This window comes from Chiloscyllium punctatum, chromosome 20 (assembly GCF_047496795.1).
Source record: "Chiloscyllium punctatum isolate Juve2018m chromosome 20, sChiPun1.3, whole genome shotgun sequence".
Lineage (NCBI taxonomy): Eukaryota > Metazoa > Chordata > Chondrichthyes > Orectolobiformes > Hemiscylliidae > Chiloscyllium > Chiloscyllium punctatum.
Window position 1 is genome coordinate 44,168,328 of NC_092758.1, and position 19,279 is coordinate 44,187,606.

At 40.3% G+C, this 19,279-nt stretch overlaps 1 protein-coding gene across 4 annotated transcripts in view; it reads left to right on the plus strand.

Moving 5' to 3' along the window:
- Positions 1–10,495, plus strand: part of LOC140492094 (uncharacterized) — a 37,761-nt gene extending 27,266 nt beyond the window's left edge. For all 4 annotated transcript variants that reach the window (XM_072590826.1, XM_072590825.1, XM_072590827.1 and 1 more), the window contains 2 exons: positions 7,063–7,138; positions 9,031–10,495. In XM_072590826.1, coding sequence (XP_072446927.1) covers positions 7,063–7,138; positions 9,031–9,115 — 161 coding nt within the window. In that variant the 3' untranslated portion in view covers positions 9,116–10,495. The remainder of the gene's footprint in view (positions 1–7,062; positions 7,139–9,030) is intronic.
- Positions 10,496–19,279: the final 8,784 nt, after the last annotated feature.

Here is a 19,279-nt window from a genome sequence, read left to right on the forward strand (position 1 = left end):
GTATATGTTTTCTAATCAAGCTGCTCAGCAATGCTTTGACACAGCTCTCTAAGAGGTGGGACTTGAACCCTAGCCTCCTGCTTCAAAGGCAGGGATACTATCCACAAGCATTAACTCCCTCCACTACTGATGCTCAGTAGCAGCAGTGTGTACTATCTGCAAAATGCACTACAGAAATTCACCAAAGATCCTTACACAGCATCTTCCAACCCATGACCACTTCCATCTAGAAGGACAAGGGCAGCAGATACATGAACATCACTATCTGCAAATTCCCCTCCAAGCTACTCACCATCCTAAACTGGAAATATATCATCAATCCTTCACTCTCACTGAGTCAAATTCCTGGAATTCCCTCCCTAATAGCATTGTGGATCAAGACACAGCACATGGACTGCAGAGTTTCAAGAGGCAGCTCACCATCACCTTCTCGAGATCAATCATGGACAAGCAATAAATGTTGGCCAGCCAGCAAAGCCCATGTCTTGGGAGTGAATAAAAAGAAAACACTACCACACAAGACTCCATGCTGAAGGAACACTGCAAATGCACCAATGAAATGTGTTCCTCAGTGTAGATATTGTCTAATCAACCTGTTCAGAGATGTTATTACTGTTGGCCTTGAAGGAGAGGCACTACCACTGCACCAAGTACACCACATGAAACTTCAGGTGTTCAAAATGAGGGCTCACTAAGACCTTCACAATAGATTTTGGCCTAAATAGCAACTCCCACATCTTGCGAATGGAACATGGCAGAGAATAAATCCTGTTTCATTTTACTGATTTGTAATACTGACGACAGGAGAGAAATGTAAAGAAATACTTTTGTGGACAGGATGATGTTTAGCTCTGTGGTTCTGTAGTATAGTGTTACACCTGTTTAATTAGGCATCTTTAGTTTTATTTATTCATAGGATGAGGGCATCCCTGGCTAGTCCAGCATTTATTGCCCATTTCTAATTGCACAGAGGACATTTAAGAGTCAACCACATTGCAGTGGGTCTGGAGTCACAGATAGGCCAAACCAGGTAAGGATAACAATTTCCTTCCCTAAAGGACATTAGTGAAACAGATGTTTTTTTTCTGACATTCAACAATGTTTCATGATCATCAGTACACTCTTAATTCCAGATTTTTAAAAACTGAATTCAAATTTCAGCATCTGACATGGTGGGATTTGAGCCAGAACCTTACATGGGTCTTTAGATTAACAGTATAGTGAAAATACCACTAGACCATCAGCCTCCCTTAAATGTTTTTCCAGAATGTTTTCCTAGAGTTTCATAATTGTGCTTTAACAGTATTGTTACTTTTGCAAGATTACATTGGAAGCTAATACAAAAGCGACAGGTTGTATTAGGTATTCAATGTTTACATTGGAGAATTACAGTGCAGCTTTAAACATCCTTATATGTCCTTGTATTTAAGGTGCTTGTAGAAAGTTTTCTGCCATGCTGATTCGAGGTTAGTGATGTCATTTTGGAGCACAGCCCTCCAGCTGGCACCATTTCAAGTGCAGCAGCAGCAAAACCCCCTCAGCACAAATCGAAGGGATCATCAACAACTTAGAACTCTGTTACTGATGGATTTATTTCTGCCTGTTGTTATGATTGTATAAATGTTTGGTGCTTTTTACAGTTGTTTCAAGTTATGTAAAATCCACAGGGAGTGATGTAGCAGGTGGTAAAGGACTTCTTGCTGATTTCACAAAACAGTCACTCTAAGACATGAGTGCGCAAATAGACATTCCCCTTGGAATAAAGCGCATCTAATGCACATGATCCATGCAGAGTGGGATGTGTTGCTGGAAAAGGAAGAAGGTGAAAGACTCTCAGTTGGAGGCCGTATCTGCTCGGGATGTTCAGGGAGAAATGGACTGAAATGTAGGGACCCCCCCCCCCCCCCCCCACTAGGAGAGTGGGGATAGGCAAAGTATAAAATGAGTTGCATTGCCGTGGGTGATGTTCCCAAAACTTGCTTTCCTGACTCCATCCCACTGCAATTTTACCGATAGTGAGGGAGTTGCCAAGAGGCCTGTCTGTCTTAACCTTTAAGTGATTAAGTAAATTACATTTAAGGGTTTTTTTCTCTCTATCGCTGGAATTATCTGCTCTGGCTTGTGATGGACAAGGGAGAACTCTCCCCTTAGATGTCCTGTAGGCCTATCAGAAGCCTCCCCATCTGAGTCTTTCCTGCCCTGTTTCCCATTCCACCTTCAAGATTAGGACCTGTAAGTCTCCACTTCACTTCACACCCATTTCCAGTGCTGATGTGTGGTTAAGGTCCTAGCAATGATCACTGCTCCCAGTGGCACTCCTTGGACTGGAAAGCTGCCAACCATTTGATTGGGCTCATGTGAAGTGCTGGCCAGTTTGTACCATTTCTGTAAAAATGTCTTTTCTGAATTGTGTCACTTGCTGTAACCACATGTTCTCTCTCAGTCCAAAGACAGGACTTCATTGCTCATGGACAATGAAATTTCATGCACCTAGCTCCTCCAGGCTGGAGCTGGAGTTATTTGTAACATTGTGTTGTTCACTTGTATAAGAGAGTTCACTGACATTTTCCATCTTTTAGAGTTAGATACATTTTGTTCACGCTTGCAAGAGAGAAGCAGGTATGTTAACAAGTCAGCTAGTATGGCTGACTTTTCCATGTTTCAGGATGCCATTAACTGCATGGAAGTCATTTTAAAGGCAAAACATTCAACTCTGTCCTATGCCTAACATCTAGCTGATGTGTAGTGCTAGGCAGAAAATCAAGTAAGTCAATGCCAGTATTCTAGCAGTCAGAATGAATCCATTCTGCAGTTCACTGCTCCAGCTGCATTTGAGTCATCAGAACAAAGTAAAGGATGGATACTGAATGGCAAGTGCTAACTATCTACACACTTACAGCATTGAAACAATGTAAACTCTAATTTCACACAAAATGTGATAGAGCAAACCCCCCAGTAGCATGATAAAACACTGTCTCCACTTTTTCTGCTGAACTGCAGGAGCCCTGCCACACTCGGCAAAGTGGGTATCAAAATTCCTCACAATCTATTGCTTATTCTACACTTTACCATAATACTTGCCACTAGCTCCTGAGAAACAGGACCTTGAGAAGGAGATGGAGAGTGGCAAAGAAGAAGGAAGGAGACAACGTAATCAGCAAATGCCAATGGCTCAGAGTGGAACCGTGGCTCAGTGGTTAGCGCCTCACAGCACCAGGGACCTGAGTTCAATTGCCACTCTCGGTTGACTGTGTGGAGTTTGCACATCCTGCGTGTCTGCATGTGTTTCCTCACGGTTCATAGATGTGTAGGTTAGGTGGATTAGCCAATATACTGCAGGGTTACAGGGATAAGGTTGGGGTCTGGGGTAGATGCTGTTCAGTATGGTCTTGATGGTCAAATAGCCTGTTTCCACACTGTAGGGATTCTGTGAACTTTCCATGTAGAAAGTGTCAAAGCATGAAAGCAGTCTGAAGAACCCCAATTCATCTTGCACAGCATCCCTCCCTTTCTTACTGATTATCACAGTATCGGTTTGGCTGCAATGCAAAAAAGTAAACATTGTATATTAGCAGTTTAATTTAATCAGAATATATTGCATACAAATTTCAACTGATCATTCCTGCATTTTCGTAGTGACATCTTTTATGCCAATTCAACTGTCTCTGCACAGTACTCCCCCAGTAGGCACAGCATTGATGGCAGAAAGTTGCTGTCTTTCAATGGAGGAGACGGCTTAATTATGGCATAGGTCTGCGCTGGCTGGATGACAGGCAACAGAAGGGTCCGAGTGAAATGGCAGGGAGTGAGGATGGTTGTTGTGATCCTTGGATAGTGAAAAGGTTTTGTGCTCTGTAGAGCCACCACCAGAGAGCTGCACCTTAGTAATCTTATTAATGTGCTGGAGGGTAGATGCTGACTGCTGTATCATTCTGCAAGTCCCTGCAATCCACAGCCATGAAAGCAGCAGCAACAGCAACAGCAGAACCTATTCATGGAGTGAAAACAACAGATGCTGGAGATCACAGCAGGTCAGTCTGACCCAATGTGATCTCCAGCATTTGTCATTTTCAGTACAGATTCTAGCATCTGCAGCAATTTGTTCCTATTCATGGGGTCTCTATTAGTTGAACTTGTAACTACAATATCCTTACCCTTGCTATGATTGTAGCCAATGTGTGCATATTGTTTCAGTATACATAAAATCCCCCTCTACTCAGCAAGATGAATGCATTGTTAGCACATGAACTGATGCTGACGAGTGCAAAGTCAAGTGATGGTGCCATATCTTCATTAACTTTGTCATCTTAGCATTACTCCATTGATTGATCAGGTTGTACCTTTTATTTACCTAAAAAGGAAAGGACACAAGGATAAGGCTAACAGTGGAAGTAACGTAACAGTTTCATGCTTACATCATCTACAGTTTGTGAATCAGAAGAGATTATGTGCTGCAGAGAAGTTGGATGTGGGAAGGAAACGAAGGTACAAGGGCATAATAATCTTTGATAGTGGCCAAGTCTTCAGCAATGAACATTCCAATAATGGCCGGCATCCTTTCCTACATAAAGGTCAGTTCATTCAGGAGCACATGTCCACACTGGTTTGTTATTGATCCCTCCAGTGTGCACCACCCTGTCCTGCAAAATATATTATACAACACTGATTGTCATGCTTTCCTTAATGAAAGTGTGACAATCAGTGCTGTATGATCTATTTTGTTCATGCTGCCATCATGGTTAAATAGCTGGCATTGTGTGTGAGCTGTATGATGTGTTGGGCTTGCAGCAGCAGTCTTGCTGTGATGGCACAGTGGAATACATAATGTTAGGAATGAGCCCCAATGGATAGATTGCTGATAGATTGATGATGATGTGGTAGTCATTTGAGTTATTGTCTGAGGCAAGTGGTCCAGCTGATGGAATGTGGTATTTGAAGATACATTCACTGACCTTGACCACATGTAAGGTATTTGAACTTCTTTTAACATTATATCCTTGGGGTTTGACTCCTGGAATTGAACTCCATGGCTACCTGGTCCCACTATTTTCTGAGAATTTGTCTGGAAGGCCTAGAAAGATACTAGATGAAGTGCAGTAGTTAAGTCATAGAGGTACAAAAGCAAGGAGCATAAGCTAAATATGGTATGTTAGTGTAGTGGTAGTGGTAGTGGATTGTAATCCAGAAGATAGGGCTAATAATTCAGATAACATGAGTTCAAGCCCCATTCTGGTGACTTGAGAATTTGAATAATATGTTATTTGGTCTCAGATTGCACTGGCTGAAGCATGCATCTTGGTGAGCTGCCAGTTTGAACCACTGCAAAGGCTGTGGTCCGGTTTGCTAGGTCTTTAAGGAGGACAGTTAAAATTTGCTTTGGATTTGAAGTCATGTGTGTGCCAGACCACGTAGGGACAGCAATTTTCCTTCTCATGAGAAATAGAGGACATTAGTAATCCAATAGTTTCATTGTCACTGTGGTTGCAGTGTTGGGGGAGTTGGGTGGGGGACGTGGTGTTGTGCTCTCAAAGTGACACTGACAGGCAGCATGGAAAAGGGCAGTGGCTAACAGCTCCTGGAGGTGGTCTGAGGCCTGGCTGATGAACAGTTTCTGTTGCAGACTTCAGGAGGTGATATATTATACCAGAAGCCACAACTTGGAAGGCAGATTATTAGGTGTGGGCTAAAATCTGACAGTTGGAACTGTTGAACCAAAATGCCACCAATCGAGTAAGGTACTTTTCCACAGTAAACAGTGTTAAACTGAATCTCATGATGCTGAATGAGGTTTTCAGTCACAATAACTTATCAATGTCAACAATCAGCAGAACAATAAATGGGAAAACATTAAACACAGACTCCTTGTATCCTTATAACATTGTCTTGAGGTATGTACACTAACTCAATATTGCCATTCTGTCTTTACTTTTATGTGATATGGCAATTTAACTGAATTAGTGGTGCGATTGTATGAAATCCATTAAACAGCCAGCCAATATTGCAACTGGTTCAGTTTCTTATTTTATGCCCAGGTAACTATAGTTAATGCTGATTTCAGAATTGGGCTGCCTGTCTCCCAAAGTTCTTCCATATTGTCATTTTGGTACAATTTGTATTTTATTGAAAAAATTAAAGTTGACCTTAAATAAAGCAAAATTCAATTATGAATGCATTCAATTATATTTCCTGCACTCATAATTCTGCAAACTTAAGACTTGAAAATATTCTTCATTTACATATATTGATGGTGAAGAAGGCGTTTGGTATGCTTTCCTTTACTGGTGAGAGTATTGAGTACAGGAGTTGGGACATCATGTTGCGGCTGTACAGGACATTGGTTAGGCCACTGTTGGAATATTGTATGCAATTCTGGTCTCCTTCCTATCGGAAAGATGTTGTGAAACTTAGAAGGATTCAGAAAAGATTTACAAGGATGTTGCCAGGGTTGGAGGATCTGAGCTACAGGGAGAGGTTGAACAGGCTTGGGTTGTTTTCCCTGGACCGTTGGAGGCTGAGGGGTGACCTTATAGAGATTTACAAAATTATGAGGGACATGGATAGGATAAATAGACAAAGTCTTTTCCCTGGGGTCGGGGAGTCTAGAACTAGAGGGCACAGGTTTAGGGTGAGAGAGGAAAGATATAAAAGAGACCGAAGGGGCAACTTTTTCCCACAGAGGGTGGTACAACTGCAACATTTAAGAGACATTTGGATGGGTATATGAATAGGAAGGGTTTGGAGGGATATGGGCCGGGTGTTGGCAGGAAGGACTAGATTGGGTTGGGATATCTGGTCAGCATGGACGGATTGGACCGAAGGGTCTATTTCCATGCTGTACATCTCTATGACTATGCAGCTAAAGCAGAAAAAACATGTCAGTAATACTAGGCTATTTAACTTGCTAAATAAACCCACAAATCAAAGAAAAAAGTAATTGAGGTTTAGCATATTATAGGTAAATACTGTTATTATTTTAAAATTTTTTTTTGAAAGATGACTAGCTATTCATTGATGAAATAATGTGTTTTTAAGTTATTAATATTTTTGTATTTTTATTAACAGGAACAGCTTTAACTGTTATAGCATGTTTGCTTGTTGTCGTTGCAATAATTGGGTTGGTGATATACTTAAAGAAACGGTAGGTTCATGCAATTTAATGACGTCAGTGGAATAGTACTAACCAGAATCCATTAAAAGAATGCCAACATGTCTCTTCCATAGAGACTCTATGCTATTAAAGTAGGGAATGTCAATGCTCAAAGATCACCTTTCAGTACCATGGGTCTGTGCCAATCCTCCTGGGCCATGTTCTCTCCACACTGTCCTATGGGGCAAACCCTAAAATAGGCAATTATTAAACATCTGTAATGATGAATAAACATCTATCTACTCTGTCCCAACAAACTGCTTTAATCCTAGCCTCAAAACACCTTCAATAATATGACAGCACATTTTCATATTTCCTATACCAACCATTTTTACTTCCTAAATGAGCAAAATTGACTATAACAAATTTAACCAGTTTTGTCCTGTAGTCTTTTGAATGCTGGGTATTACAGAATCATAGAATACACAAGACGCCCTTCGGCACATACAGTCAACACAGACAGAAATGGCTCTAAATGTACACTAGTTCTACCATTCAGCACTTTGCACATAGCCTAGAATGTTATGGACATTCCAAGTTGTCATTCCAAGTACTTTTACAAATTGAGTAGAATTCTCACAGATACCACTGAAAAGTATTTTCATGTCATTCTGGGTTACAGCCAAACCTGGTTCCCAAAAATAAAAGAATAGTGATAATAGTTTTTCCCACTGTAACCATATTGAATGATGGTCAGAAATTGATTACCAGAAAAAAAGTTAGGTGTATATAATGTAATGGCAATACACATCTTACAGATGTTACTAGAAATTTATTGTTTTAATTAATTGACTTTGTCTCAGCATGAAATGCAAAGCTTAAATCTATGTTGCTATGAATTTATAAATGTACAACTCAAGTCGATAGTACTAACAGATCTTGTGTTCCTTGGGTCCACAATTTTCAAACTGCAAACCAATAAATAAAAAATCTAACACTAATTAAGGATGATATTTCCTAATTTTTAAGGACTGAAATGCCATGGTGCCAGGACTGCAAGTCTTCATGTGATTTATAAGCTACAGTTTAGATATCCCAGTTCTAGGCCATCTTAAGTATAAAAATAATGACTGGGGTAAAGTTTGTCCTCAGTGGTGAGGGTTTTCATGGTGTAATTCAACGAAAATTTGTGTAACTCTTCAAACAATAGCAGATTTTTAAGTGCAAATAATATTCAACACAAACTGAGTTTCCACAGGCTCTCGAGGAACCTGCAAAGATTCAACTTATTTTTCACGCAAGTACTCCAAAGGCACATTTTAAAGGTGTCAAAAGTTATTTAAAACAAAGGTGTATCAGGAAACTGATTACTTCAATATAACTGGTATAATATATCTAGAACAAAAAAATGCCAACTCCTAATAATATGACAGCAGTGTTTTGGCATTGACATGCCTGTCTTTAAAATTTGCCTTTCAAACAACTGTCTTTAAAACAACTTGGTACAGATGAATTTCAATTGTTCTTGCCTGGAATACTTTGTTGTGACAGGAGTATGCTTTCTGTGTATTGAGATTTCACTTAGCTTTCCTTTGACTGAAAATCCAGACAATAAAACATTTCCAATTCCTTCCTCCATCAATCAATTCTATCTTACATAACATTAAACAATACATGTGACCCAATTAAATAGAAGTTGTAACCTTTGGATTTTTGTATAAGACATTTGAAACCAAAAACTAGGACTGGCCAAAAAATTTAGAAAATTCGTTTGAATTTATTTTCAAGAGTGTGCAGATGTATTAATGAACGTACATTGATTTATCGTGGATAGATTTGAGAATTCTGAGCTGAAGGTGATTTGCTGTTGCCAGTGATATAAGAAAATATGCAATTGTATTCCCTTGACAAAAATATTAAAAATCCTTCTTGCCTTATTGTAGGAGAGTGTTCTATAGCCGCCTGGAGGAAGACTATACAACTGGATCTTGGAGCAATTACAACAATCCTGTGTTTGAAGATTTATGACAACAATTTTTTAAGTTATTACTTTTATGTACAAGAGGCATTAAGCAACAAATGTACATATCAAGCATTTTCTTGAAAACAATGTTAAATTCTGAATGCTTTTTCATTTTGTTGGAAGCTGGAAAACAAGGTGAAATTAGTCTTGGGTACTAGCAAAAATTGGTAATTGTAATTCAGCAGCCAATGCGCTTTATTTATCTCGTTGGCTGCTTTGAGTTACTCCCCAGTCCAATTTAGTGCTGTCATACCCTAGTACTCAATAGCTTTATTTTCACTCATGGAATCTATTTAAGGCTTTTAGCCTGACAACATCAACAGTACTTGATCAAGTTATCAAATTACAGTGGCAGATCCTGGTATATAGCAACTGCAACCTGAGCTGGTGTTTTATATGTCAACCTTGCAGACTTGTTTTTGAAAATCACAGCTTCATTTTCTTTAAACTTAAGAAAGAAGTTGGCTGCATGGTTAAAATGTACTTTATTTTCTGCTGATGTAAATAATGTTAATATTCAAGCTTGACTATAATAACTAGCCCATGTAGTTATTGTTACATACATACAGCAAATTTGACTGACTACAGACTAGCATGTAGAAAAGTAGTTTCTGTTCCTAACAGGAATGTTTTGTGTTTTAGTGGTCAACTGATGTCATCAAAGATGCAGCTGAAAAGCTAAACACTTTGTCGCCAACCTTGGATGCACAGTATTTACTATAACATTTATTTAAAGAGAGGGACCTTGATTTTATGTTGACTTGACTTATCACTGATGCATGATTTAACATTGGTCAAGTTACCTTAGATTAGTTAAAAGTATATTTCAAACTACTGCAAAAGCTATCTTCGAATACAGCTAAAGTTCTTAAAAAATGAGAATACCTCAACCAAAACAGGTTATTAAACTGTAAAGATAGTCAGGAATCAAAATGTAGACATTTTGATTATATATTTATGCAGAAAAAGGAATCACGATAATGCTTCCTGTCAAACATGCTGGATAATCATAACCTGTCCTTTTTTAGCTTGCCTGTATAATATGAAGAAGGAATACAGGTGGTGTTTTTACTGTGCAGAGTGCCAAATATGACATTGTATCTATGATGTCATGATTGGGCTCAATGCTTGCTTCAGAATTTTAAGGAATATCTAGCCTAGATACAAGTTAGAATGTAGTATAAAATAAAACACATGGTAAATGGTGGTTTCAAGGCTTTTATTCAATAAGCAATTACATGTAATGATATTTATATGTAATCTATGAATTTGGATGTGGTCACATTATTATCCGTTTTCCTGAGCGTTATTGCTGATAGAATGGATATGATGAGGAACACCATTTGTTACAATAAAATACATTTTAAATGACTATTTTGGAACAATTTTGGCATAGGTTCACATTTTTTATGTCCTATACTATTCAGCAAAGAATGGAAGAAAAGCAGTCTTCCTTTTTGCTCAAGAATCCAAATTTCTACCTGATCTTAGTTGACCATTGGTGCTTAACATGAACTGGTGAGACAAGAGATCAACAGACAAATTTATTTATTACTCTACAGCTGATGAAAAAATTAGAACAGAATAAATTTGGCTCCCCCAATGTAAAAAATAAAAATTTGCTCATTGTTTATATATAATCATTTTACATAAAGACTTAGCCTAGCCACTTACAGGCATTTAGACCAAGCCATTTTCCAAGAAGACTATGATTTTAGTTTTGAAAAATGAAAAAATAGTTGCATATGGTTCTTTGTGATTAAAATTACGAATCTAATAATTATAAGGAAATGACTAAACAATATTGCTCATTATTCAATAATGAGAATATTAATTTTTATTTACTAAAAGATAGTTGTTTTTTAAAAATATTATTGTAATCTTTCAAAGAGCAGCCTAAAATTCCAAATTTTCTCCAATTTATGGCCTCCAAATGAGACTTGTGTTTGGTGAAGGTTTTTGACTGACTTTGAAAGGAAAAAAAGTGGGTGTCCTTAAGACCATAAGACATAGGAGTGGAAATAAGGCCATTCAGCCCATTGAGTCTACTTCATCATTCAATCATGGCTGATGGGCATTTCAATGCTTCATACCGCACTCTCCCCATATTCCTTAATTCCTTGTGAATTCGTTCCCACTAATCTATCTCCCATATTCCAGTGATGGGCAAGGAATCAAGCAGCAGGCTTTTCCTTACATCCATGAGGCACTGAAATGGCCAAATGAAAGCCATTTAATGGATTATTCCACTTCTTCAGCTATTTTATCTGTGGTAAAGAAAAGGTGGAGCAAGGCAGGGTAGCCTGACAGATTTTACTGTATGGGTTGCTTTCAAGACGCAAGGAAGGGGAACCTTTTTGGGGAGGGTTCCCTGTGCTGATCACAGGAACACCCCATCTGAAAGATGTACCACATTTTAACCCTCCTTGCCAGTTTGTCAAACTTGATACCACAACTCTCTTTTCTCCACCTCACTGCTGTCTGCCAGCTGTCTCTACCCAACATCACAAATTTACCTTTCTCCATGTTTGGACTCTTTCATTACATCTCCTTGGGAACTGCCTGTTTTCCCATCAGTGGCTGCCAAATCATTCTGGCACTGCTGGGACTACAGAAAAGCTGGCCAATCTGGCAGGCACAATGATGGCACTTCCTCCAAAATGGAACCAGAAGACCACTTTGAAACAACTAAGGCTGCTTCCAATGTAGTATTGCTTCAGATCAATGGGGTTTCAGGTGGTAAGGCTGACAACTAACTTTGCATTTGGTTGGGGGATGAATTTGGAAATGTGGCACACCAAAATATCCAGTGTTAGAAAGGAGCCAAACATGTGAATGATAATCCATCTTCCAACTAATTGTCACTGCATGATTATATATCTATTTGTAAAAATGATATATTCTTCTCTAGAATCCTGCAAAGTGAGTCTTGGACGTCATAGGTTTGTCCCTGTTTATTCACTATGCCCAAGGCGGCAGACAGGCTGACATGTCATCTCAGCATGAACCACAACTGGAAAATTTAGAATTCAGTTAAACCCTTAGACAACACATTAGATCCTTCTAATGGTCTGTGAATTCAAAGCCTCTGGAAAAAACACACTGGAAGGACGCGATAGGTAATCCCAGCATAACTGACAGTGATTCAAAGTTAACATAGCAAATATTTTGTTTTATTTGTGATAAGAGCTTTGTGAGACATTACTTTCTCAAATCTCAAGAATAACTTGAAGAGATGTCATCAGAGACAGAATTTTCAGTGGAGAGACAGAGAAAAACAATTCAGTTGAAAGACTGGTATACTTAACCATGTTACCAAGGACCACAACCCACAGTGACACAAAAACAAAATGAAGGACCCTCAAACAGCATTCCTCCTAATTTTCTTACTGGCTGGATGGGCCTCCCTGACCTATGTATGTCAGCAACTTTCCGAATCAGAAGTCAATGCCACTTTCAGAACATCGGAGCAGCTACAGTGCATATAGCCGTACAGCTTAGAGGAAAGATTGCCTTCCACTTTCTCTCAATACCTGTGCTGCTCAGTTCACCTGAGGGAGAAACATTCAACTATTCAATTGCAAAAGCTATAACAGCTGCTGAATGTAGTTTTTAACATCTTCACCTCAGAAAGCGACACCTTCAAGCAAGCAACAGACATGCAAAGACAGCCGAATGATCCTACTTTCATCCTCATATGTAGCTTTCTTTTCTCCCGACCTACTTTTAATCTTTGTATCCCTATATTTTAGCTAAAAATTGTCACTTTTTAAAAATTTAACTTTCGGCAATAGTTGCATAATAAATAACTTTTAACTTGTTTAATACTGAAGTTTTCTCTAATTATTTTTAAATTAGAACACTCAAAACTAAAAGGGGGCTAAATGAGCTACACAAATTTGTAGTTCATGGACCAGTCTGCAAACATGGAGTTGTGATTTAAGGATGAATTAATTGAAATGTTTTGCTCTCTGGGACTATTACTGTGACCTGTATGCTAGGTTAGTGCTGTAGTTTGGAGAACTGAACTGATCAATTAGGTTTCGCAAAGCTCATTTGAATACTTTTCCTGCACATAGTACATAACGCTTTGACTCAAACTGTGAATGGCCAAAGTCAGCTAAGGGCTGCTGGGTGATTGTCGAGCACCTGTAATACTTTCTGCTGTTGGGATAGAAACAGCACGGGACAGGAGGCACAGAGGTATGATGACAAGGGGCCTTGGTCCTTCAACTTCTTAAAAAAAATTGAGGTCTTCCTTCACTAGCTCTGTTGCAAATGACCACTATGCAACTAGTGCAGGAATGCTTGAAATAAATACTTGAAGGCAAAATGTTTAAGGCTATGGGAGTAGGACTGATTAGATTGGTCTTAGATATGGTATAGGATCAATGGGCCAAGTAGCCTTCTGTACTGCATTTTCTGAAAATACTTTCTTTCAGTCCTGGAACTCTGACTGATGATACATGTACCTTACTTTCTCCTGCTATTGGAACACATTGTCATATCTTCATCATCTTAAAGATTTTACTTTAGAAGGCAGCCTGCTATATGAACTAATGGTTTGTTACATACAGTCAATCGGGAAGTAACATCAATAGTGCTAATAAGTACTGCAGGGGACAAGATTTGAACTGTTGTCTCTGGGCCAGGAAAATTTTAGATGCAGAGTCTTTCACTAATGGGTTTATTACAAAAAATGATATCCACAAGCAACACATGACAATGCGGGAAACTTCCCATCGCTTTTGTTGAACTTAATCAAGGGTAATTAGCTTTTGGTTCATCCCAAAATTGTAATAATTTTGCTTTTAATTTTCAGTTGAAAAGCCATTAGATTATATTGTGTGTTTTGTGAACTTTACACTTAGGTTAGTTTAGCTATTATGAACTCATAATTTCCCTGATTTGTCATCAGTGGGTGAAAGTTCTATAATGGGGCTCAGGACAAATTAAAAGCTGGCATTCCTCCCTTGCATGCATAGAAAAGATAAACATGTTGGCCCTATTCTTTGGTCAGCCATGAAGAAATGGTGCTTGCCATTCACCTTGTTGACAGCTGCCCATAAGGTTTTCTCAAACTTTTGAACAGAGACTTGCATCACTCTAGCACCTGTTCCAGAATGACATCCTCTGCAGGGGATTTCTGGAATGTGAGAGCAAGGCATGCAATGGTGAGGCTTTTCAACCAATGAGATTGAGTAATTGTTATGAAGGTACATAAACAGAATTCTCACTGGCCTGACCTGCAGACTGTGGGTTAATCAGAAAATCAGAGAAGACCTAGCATAGGGATATGTCTCGTGATATTGAGGTTAAATTCCACAGTGTGTTAGTCATGTCAATGATCAGTTCCCTGCCCAGAGGCCCAACTAGATTAACAAACAAGCCTGCATCTCCTAGGGGCAAGTATGTATGTTTTGCAGACAAAGAGAGACATCAAAGAGAGACAATCAGGCTGAACATAATCCTCAGAGTAAAGGAACACATTGTGATTGCAATATCTGGTTGAGTCAGCCCTTCTGAAACAATGGAGTATCGGCAACACCTCAAAAAATAGCATTCTTGTTATGATTAGAATACTCCATGTTAATGTTTGCCAGCTGTGTTCCTTACAGATTAGAAGTCGTTGTACATATTCATGTTAGATCATATTGTTTTTTTAAAACAAAAAGCATATGATAAAAATGCATGCTCATAGATTCTATACACTCATGTAAACACATGATTACATAAGTCATTGTCATCACAGCAAGTGATGCAGTATGTAACATGATGCAGCAGCCATCATAATCTGCACACATTGTTAGATAAAGCAATGGTAAGAAAAGGCCTCCATTAAAGGTCGTGTTCTACCTCTACATCTGCCTTCAGTCTTATCAGTCTCTAAAAGAGATAACAAGCAAGGAGGTTTGATTACAGGTATGGCAATTAGGTAAAATACAATTGAGGGAGGATATGGGCCATCAATAACTGCAATCAGTATGGGCCAACAAGTGGGGCAAGCTGTTGATCACAACAATATTTTCATGAGAGGGAAAAGGCTGTGGGTAGGGAAGTATCTGAAGGCCTTAATGGGTCCTTTAGGAGGGGCTTCCTGCTCTGATTTGATGCCAGGGTGGTTAAGTGGAGGAAATGAGATCTTTGGAGGGGAAAAATTGTTGGGGCTAGGATTAATGAATCTTCATCACACTGCTGGATCTGGGGGTAAACATGAAAGCACTTAACTTCTTTATCCTGCCCATCTTCCTCACTTTGAGGAAGCGTCTGTGGCTTCGGAAATCTGGCCACAGTAGTGAAAATCCAAAATCTGCATGACAATACTGCCATTCTGCGAAAAAGTTACACAAGTGCACTTAAAATGAATTTTCACTGTTGTTCCAGCACTGTCATACTAAATGGTGGCTTATCACCCTACTTTAGGTGACAGGCCATTTTAATTTATGAGAAAGACCTGTGCAGACCTGGTTACAAATCTGACAGAAACCTGCATGGAACAAGTGCTGCATGGGCTGGGGTCAGTTTTACCAGTTTACAAAATAACAGGTGCAAAAATGTTCACTAAAAACTTATTTCTGTGGAAGTCCGAGAGCAGGAATACTGTTTTGACCATCACAAGATAATGTGGGATGTTGATGGCTTGCCCTTTTCTCCATTCACATATGAGCACTATATTAAGTTGTTCCCTTCACTTCCTCCCATTTGACAAAGTTGGCCTGTAGATTGCATGATAATGAGACAATCCAGAGTTGGTAAACGGAATGTGACCAGGAGAAAGTCAGGACTGCAGATGCTGGAAATCAGAGTCGAGAGGGTGGTGCTGGAAAAACACAGCTGGTCAGGCAGCATCCGAGAAGCAGGAGAATCGATGTCTCAGGCATAAGCCCTTCATCAGGAATGAGGCTTGTGAGCCTTGTGGGTGGAGAGATAAATGGGAGGGGGGTGGGGCTGGGGTCAAGGTAGCTGAGAGTGCAATAGGTAGATGAAGGTGAGGGTTATAGTGATAGTTTGGAGACGATGGTGGAGCGGATAGGTGGGAAAGAAGATGGACAGGTCATGAAGGTCATGCCAAATTGGAAGTTTGGATCTGGGATAAGGTGGGGTGAGGGGAAATGAGGAAACTAGTGAAATCCACTTTGATGCCATGAGGTTGGAGGGTCCCAAGGTGGAAGATGAGGTGTTCTTCCACCAGGTGTCAGGTCATTAGGGTGTAGCAATAAAGGAGGCACAGGACCTGCGTGTCCTTGGCACAGTACGAGGGGGAGTTGAAGTGTTTGGCCATGGGGTGGTGGGGATGGTTGGTGCAGAGGACACTTCCCCTCCCATTCCGCCAAGGACATGCAGGTCCTGGGCCTCCTCCATCATCACACCCTAACCACCTGACACCAGGAGGAAGAACGCCACAACATAACGGCCCGATGCCTGGAGGAAGAACGCTTCATCTTCCTCCTTGGAACCCTCCAACCACATCAATGTGGATTTCACTAGTTTCCTCATTTCCCCTCCCCCACCTCATCCCAGATCCAACCTTCCAGCTCGGCACCACCCTCATGACCTGTAGTAATTGTCCATCTTCCTTCTCACCTATCCACTCCACCCTTCCCCCCCAACCTATCTCTATTACCCCCATCTTCATTTACCTATCCCACTCTCATCTACCTGCCCATTTACCTCACTACCCCCTGGGCTCAGAAGCCTCATTCCTGATGAAGGGCTTTTGCCTGAAATGTCAATTCTCCTGCTCTATGGATGCTACCTGACCTGCTGTGCATTTCCAGCAGCACACACTCGAAACAGTGTGACACCTATTTAGTGCTCCTTCAGGCGTTAAAATGACAAATGGGGAGTAAGTCTGCAACTTTTGTTTTGTCCAGTGTCTACTACATTCAAAATGCTAATTTCTGCAATTGTACTAATCATAGAGACATAGAGCTGTACAGCACAGAAGCAGACCCTTCAGTCCAACTTGTCTATGCTGACCAGATATCCTAAATTAATCTAGTGCCATTTGCCAACACTTGTCCCATATCTCTCTAAACCATTCCTATTCATATAACCATCAGGATGCCTTTTAAATGCTGCAATTGTACCAGCCTCCAGCATTTCCTCTGGCAGCTCATTCCATAAATGCACCCTTTGCATAAAAATGTTGCACCTTCGGTCCCTTTTAAATTTTTCCTCTCTCACTCTAAATCTATGCCCTTTAGTTCTGGACGCCCCCACCCCAGGGAAAAGACCCAGTCTATTTACACTATCCACACCCCAAAAACTCAATCAAGTTAGTGAGACATGATTTCCCATGTACAAAGCGATGTTGACTATTCCTAATCAGTCTTTGCTATCTAAATAAATCCTGTCCCTCACATTTCCTTCCAACAGCTTGTCCACCAGCGATGTCAGGCTCACCGGTCTATAGTTCCCTGAGTTTTCCTTACCACCTTTCATAAATAGTGGCACCACGTTAGCCAACCTCCAGTCTTCTGGCACTTCATCTGTGACTACCAATGGTCGAAATCAGGCTCTTTAACTATGAGGAGATTTCCCTGTGTTCATTTCATGGACCAGAATAAGACTTTGTCTAAATTATACAATGGAAGTAGTACTCGACATAAAACTTGCTGTGCAGCAGATTAACTTTACAAAAGTAATGCCAAATATTATCAGAATTATGACAGTATGTATCTGTAGAGATATTCCTCTTACACCCTCATTGCCCAGCTGCTGCTTTTCACATGAAATATTCACGATGTCAAACTGTTAAAGTCAGCTGAGCATTCCATAAAATAGGTTCCCACAGACCTGTAAGATTTTTAAAAGTGGGCATATTTATGCATTCTTATATTTTTTCATAATATTTAATTTCCTTAGAGTCTGGTAATGATAGTAATAAACACTGAAATAAAATCAAAATTTATATTTTGACAAATGAGAAGAAGGAAAGACAGTGTGCTGCCTGTGGAAAGTAGTATCATTCTTTTGACAACATGTTTTTCTCCCCTCTTGTCAAACCCCACATCCTGCAAAAACTCCATCAGTTTTCCCAATCTTCTTCTCCATTGTATCTGTTCTGACGAGCTGTCCGCCTATTTTAAACAATGCGCTTTTCCCCACTTCTGTCAAACCCACTTTACTGCTCTTAACCCCTTCCCCTCCAAACATAATAAAGATAGGGTCCCCCTTGGTTTCACTTTCCACCCCATTAGTCTCAGCATCCAACACATCATCCTCAAATACTCCTGCCAACTTCAGTTAGACCCCACCAACCAGAACATCATCTCCTCCCCGCCTTCCACAAGAACCGTTCCCTTTGTCACTCCTTGGTTCGCACCACTTCTCCCCACCAATCCCCCAGTACCTTCCCCTGCAACCGTAAAAGATGCAAAACCTGCCAGCACACCACCTCCCTCACCTCCACCCAGAGCCCCAAACAGTCCTTCCAAGTGAAACAGAGGGTCATCTGCCTCTCTCCAACCTTGTTTACTGTATCCGGTGCTCCTGATGTAGTTTTCTCTACATTGGTGAGACTAAACATAAAGTTACGAGAATGTTTTGGCAAACATCTCAGCCGGGGTTGTAAGGGCCAGCCTGACCACCCAGTCACTGCCCATTTCAATTTCCCTTCCCACTCCTTCTCCAACATGTCCATCCTTCCTCCATTGCCACAGTGAATCAAGTTGTAAATTGGAGGAACAATGCCTCATCTTCCTCCTGGGCACCTGTAGCTCAGGGGATTCAACATTGAGTTCTCCAATTTCAAATAACCTTTCCACCCATCCCCCAACTCCCTTTCCAGCCCCATTTCCTTCCTTTCCAGCCTCACTTCCTCCCTTTTATTCCACCTACCGAGCTTTGATTCCAGCTACCAACCAGATTCACCCCTCCCATTGACCTATGAACATTGACACCCATGTTCACCTATCTCTGCCTCACCACTCTGCCCCTCTCTCCACCCAAAACCCTTCCCTCTTCCCTCCAACCCTACCTCCATTCCTGAAGAAGGGTTATACCCAACTCTTCTCCACTTCCTGATGCTACCTGGCTTGCTGTGTTCTTCCAGCCTCCTGCTATCCACTTATTCTTTCGACAGTCATGAGTGTTGTACAAAGGACAGGACAAAAACAATGATATTTAGAAGGAATACATTACAAGAAACTAGGACAAAGATTGAA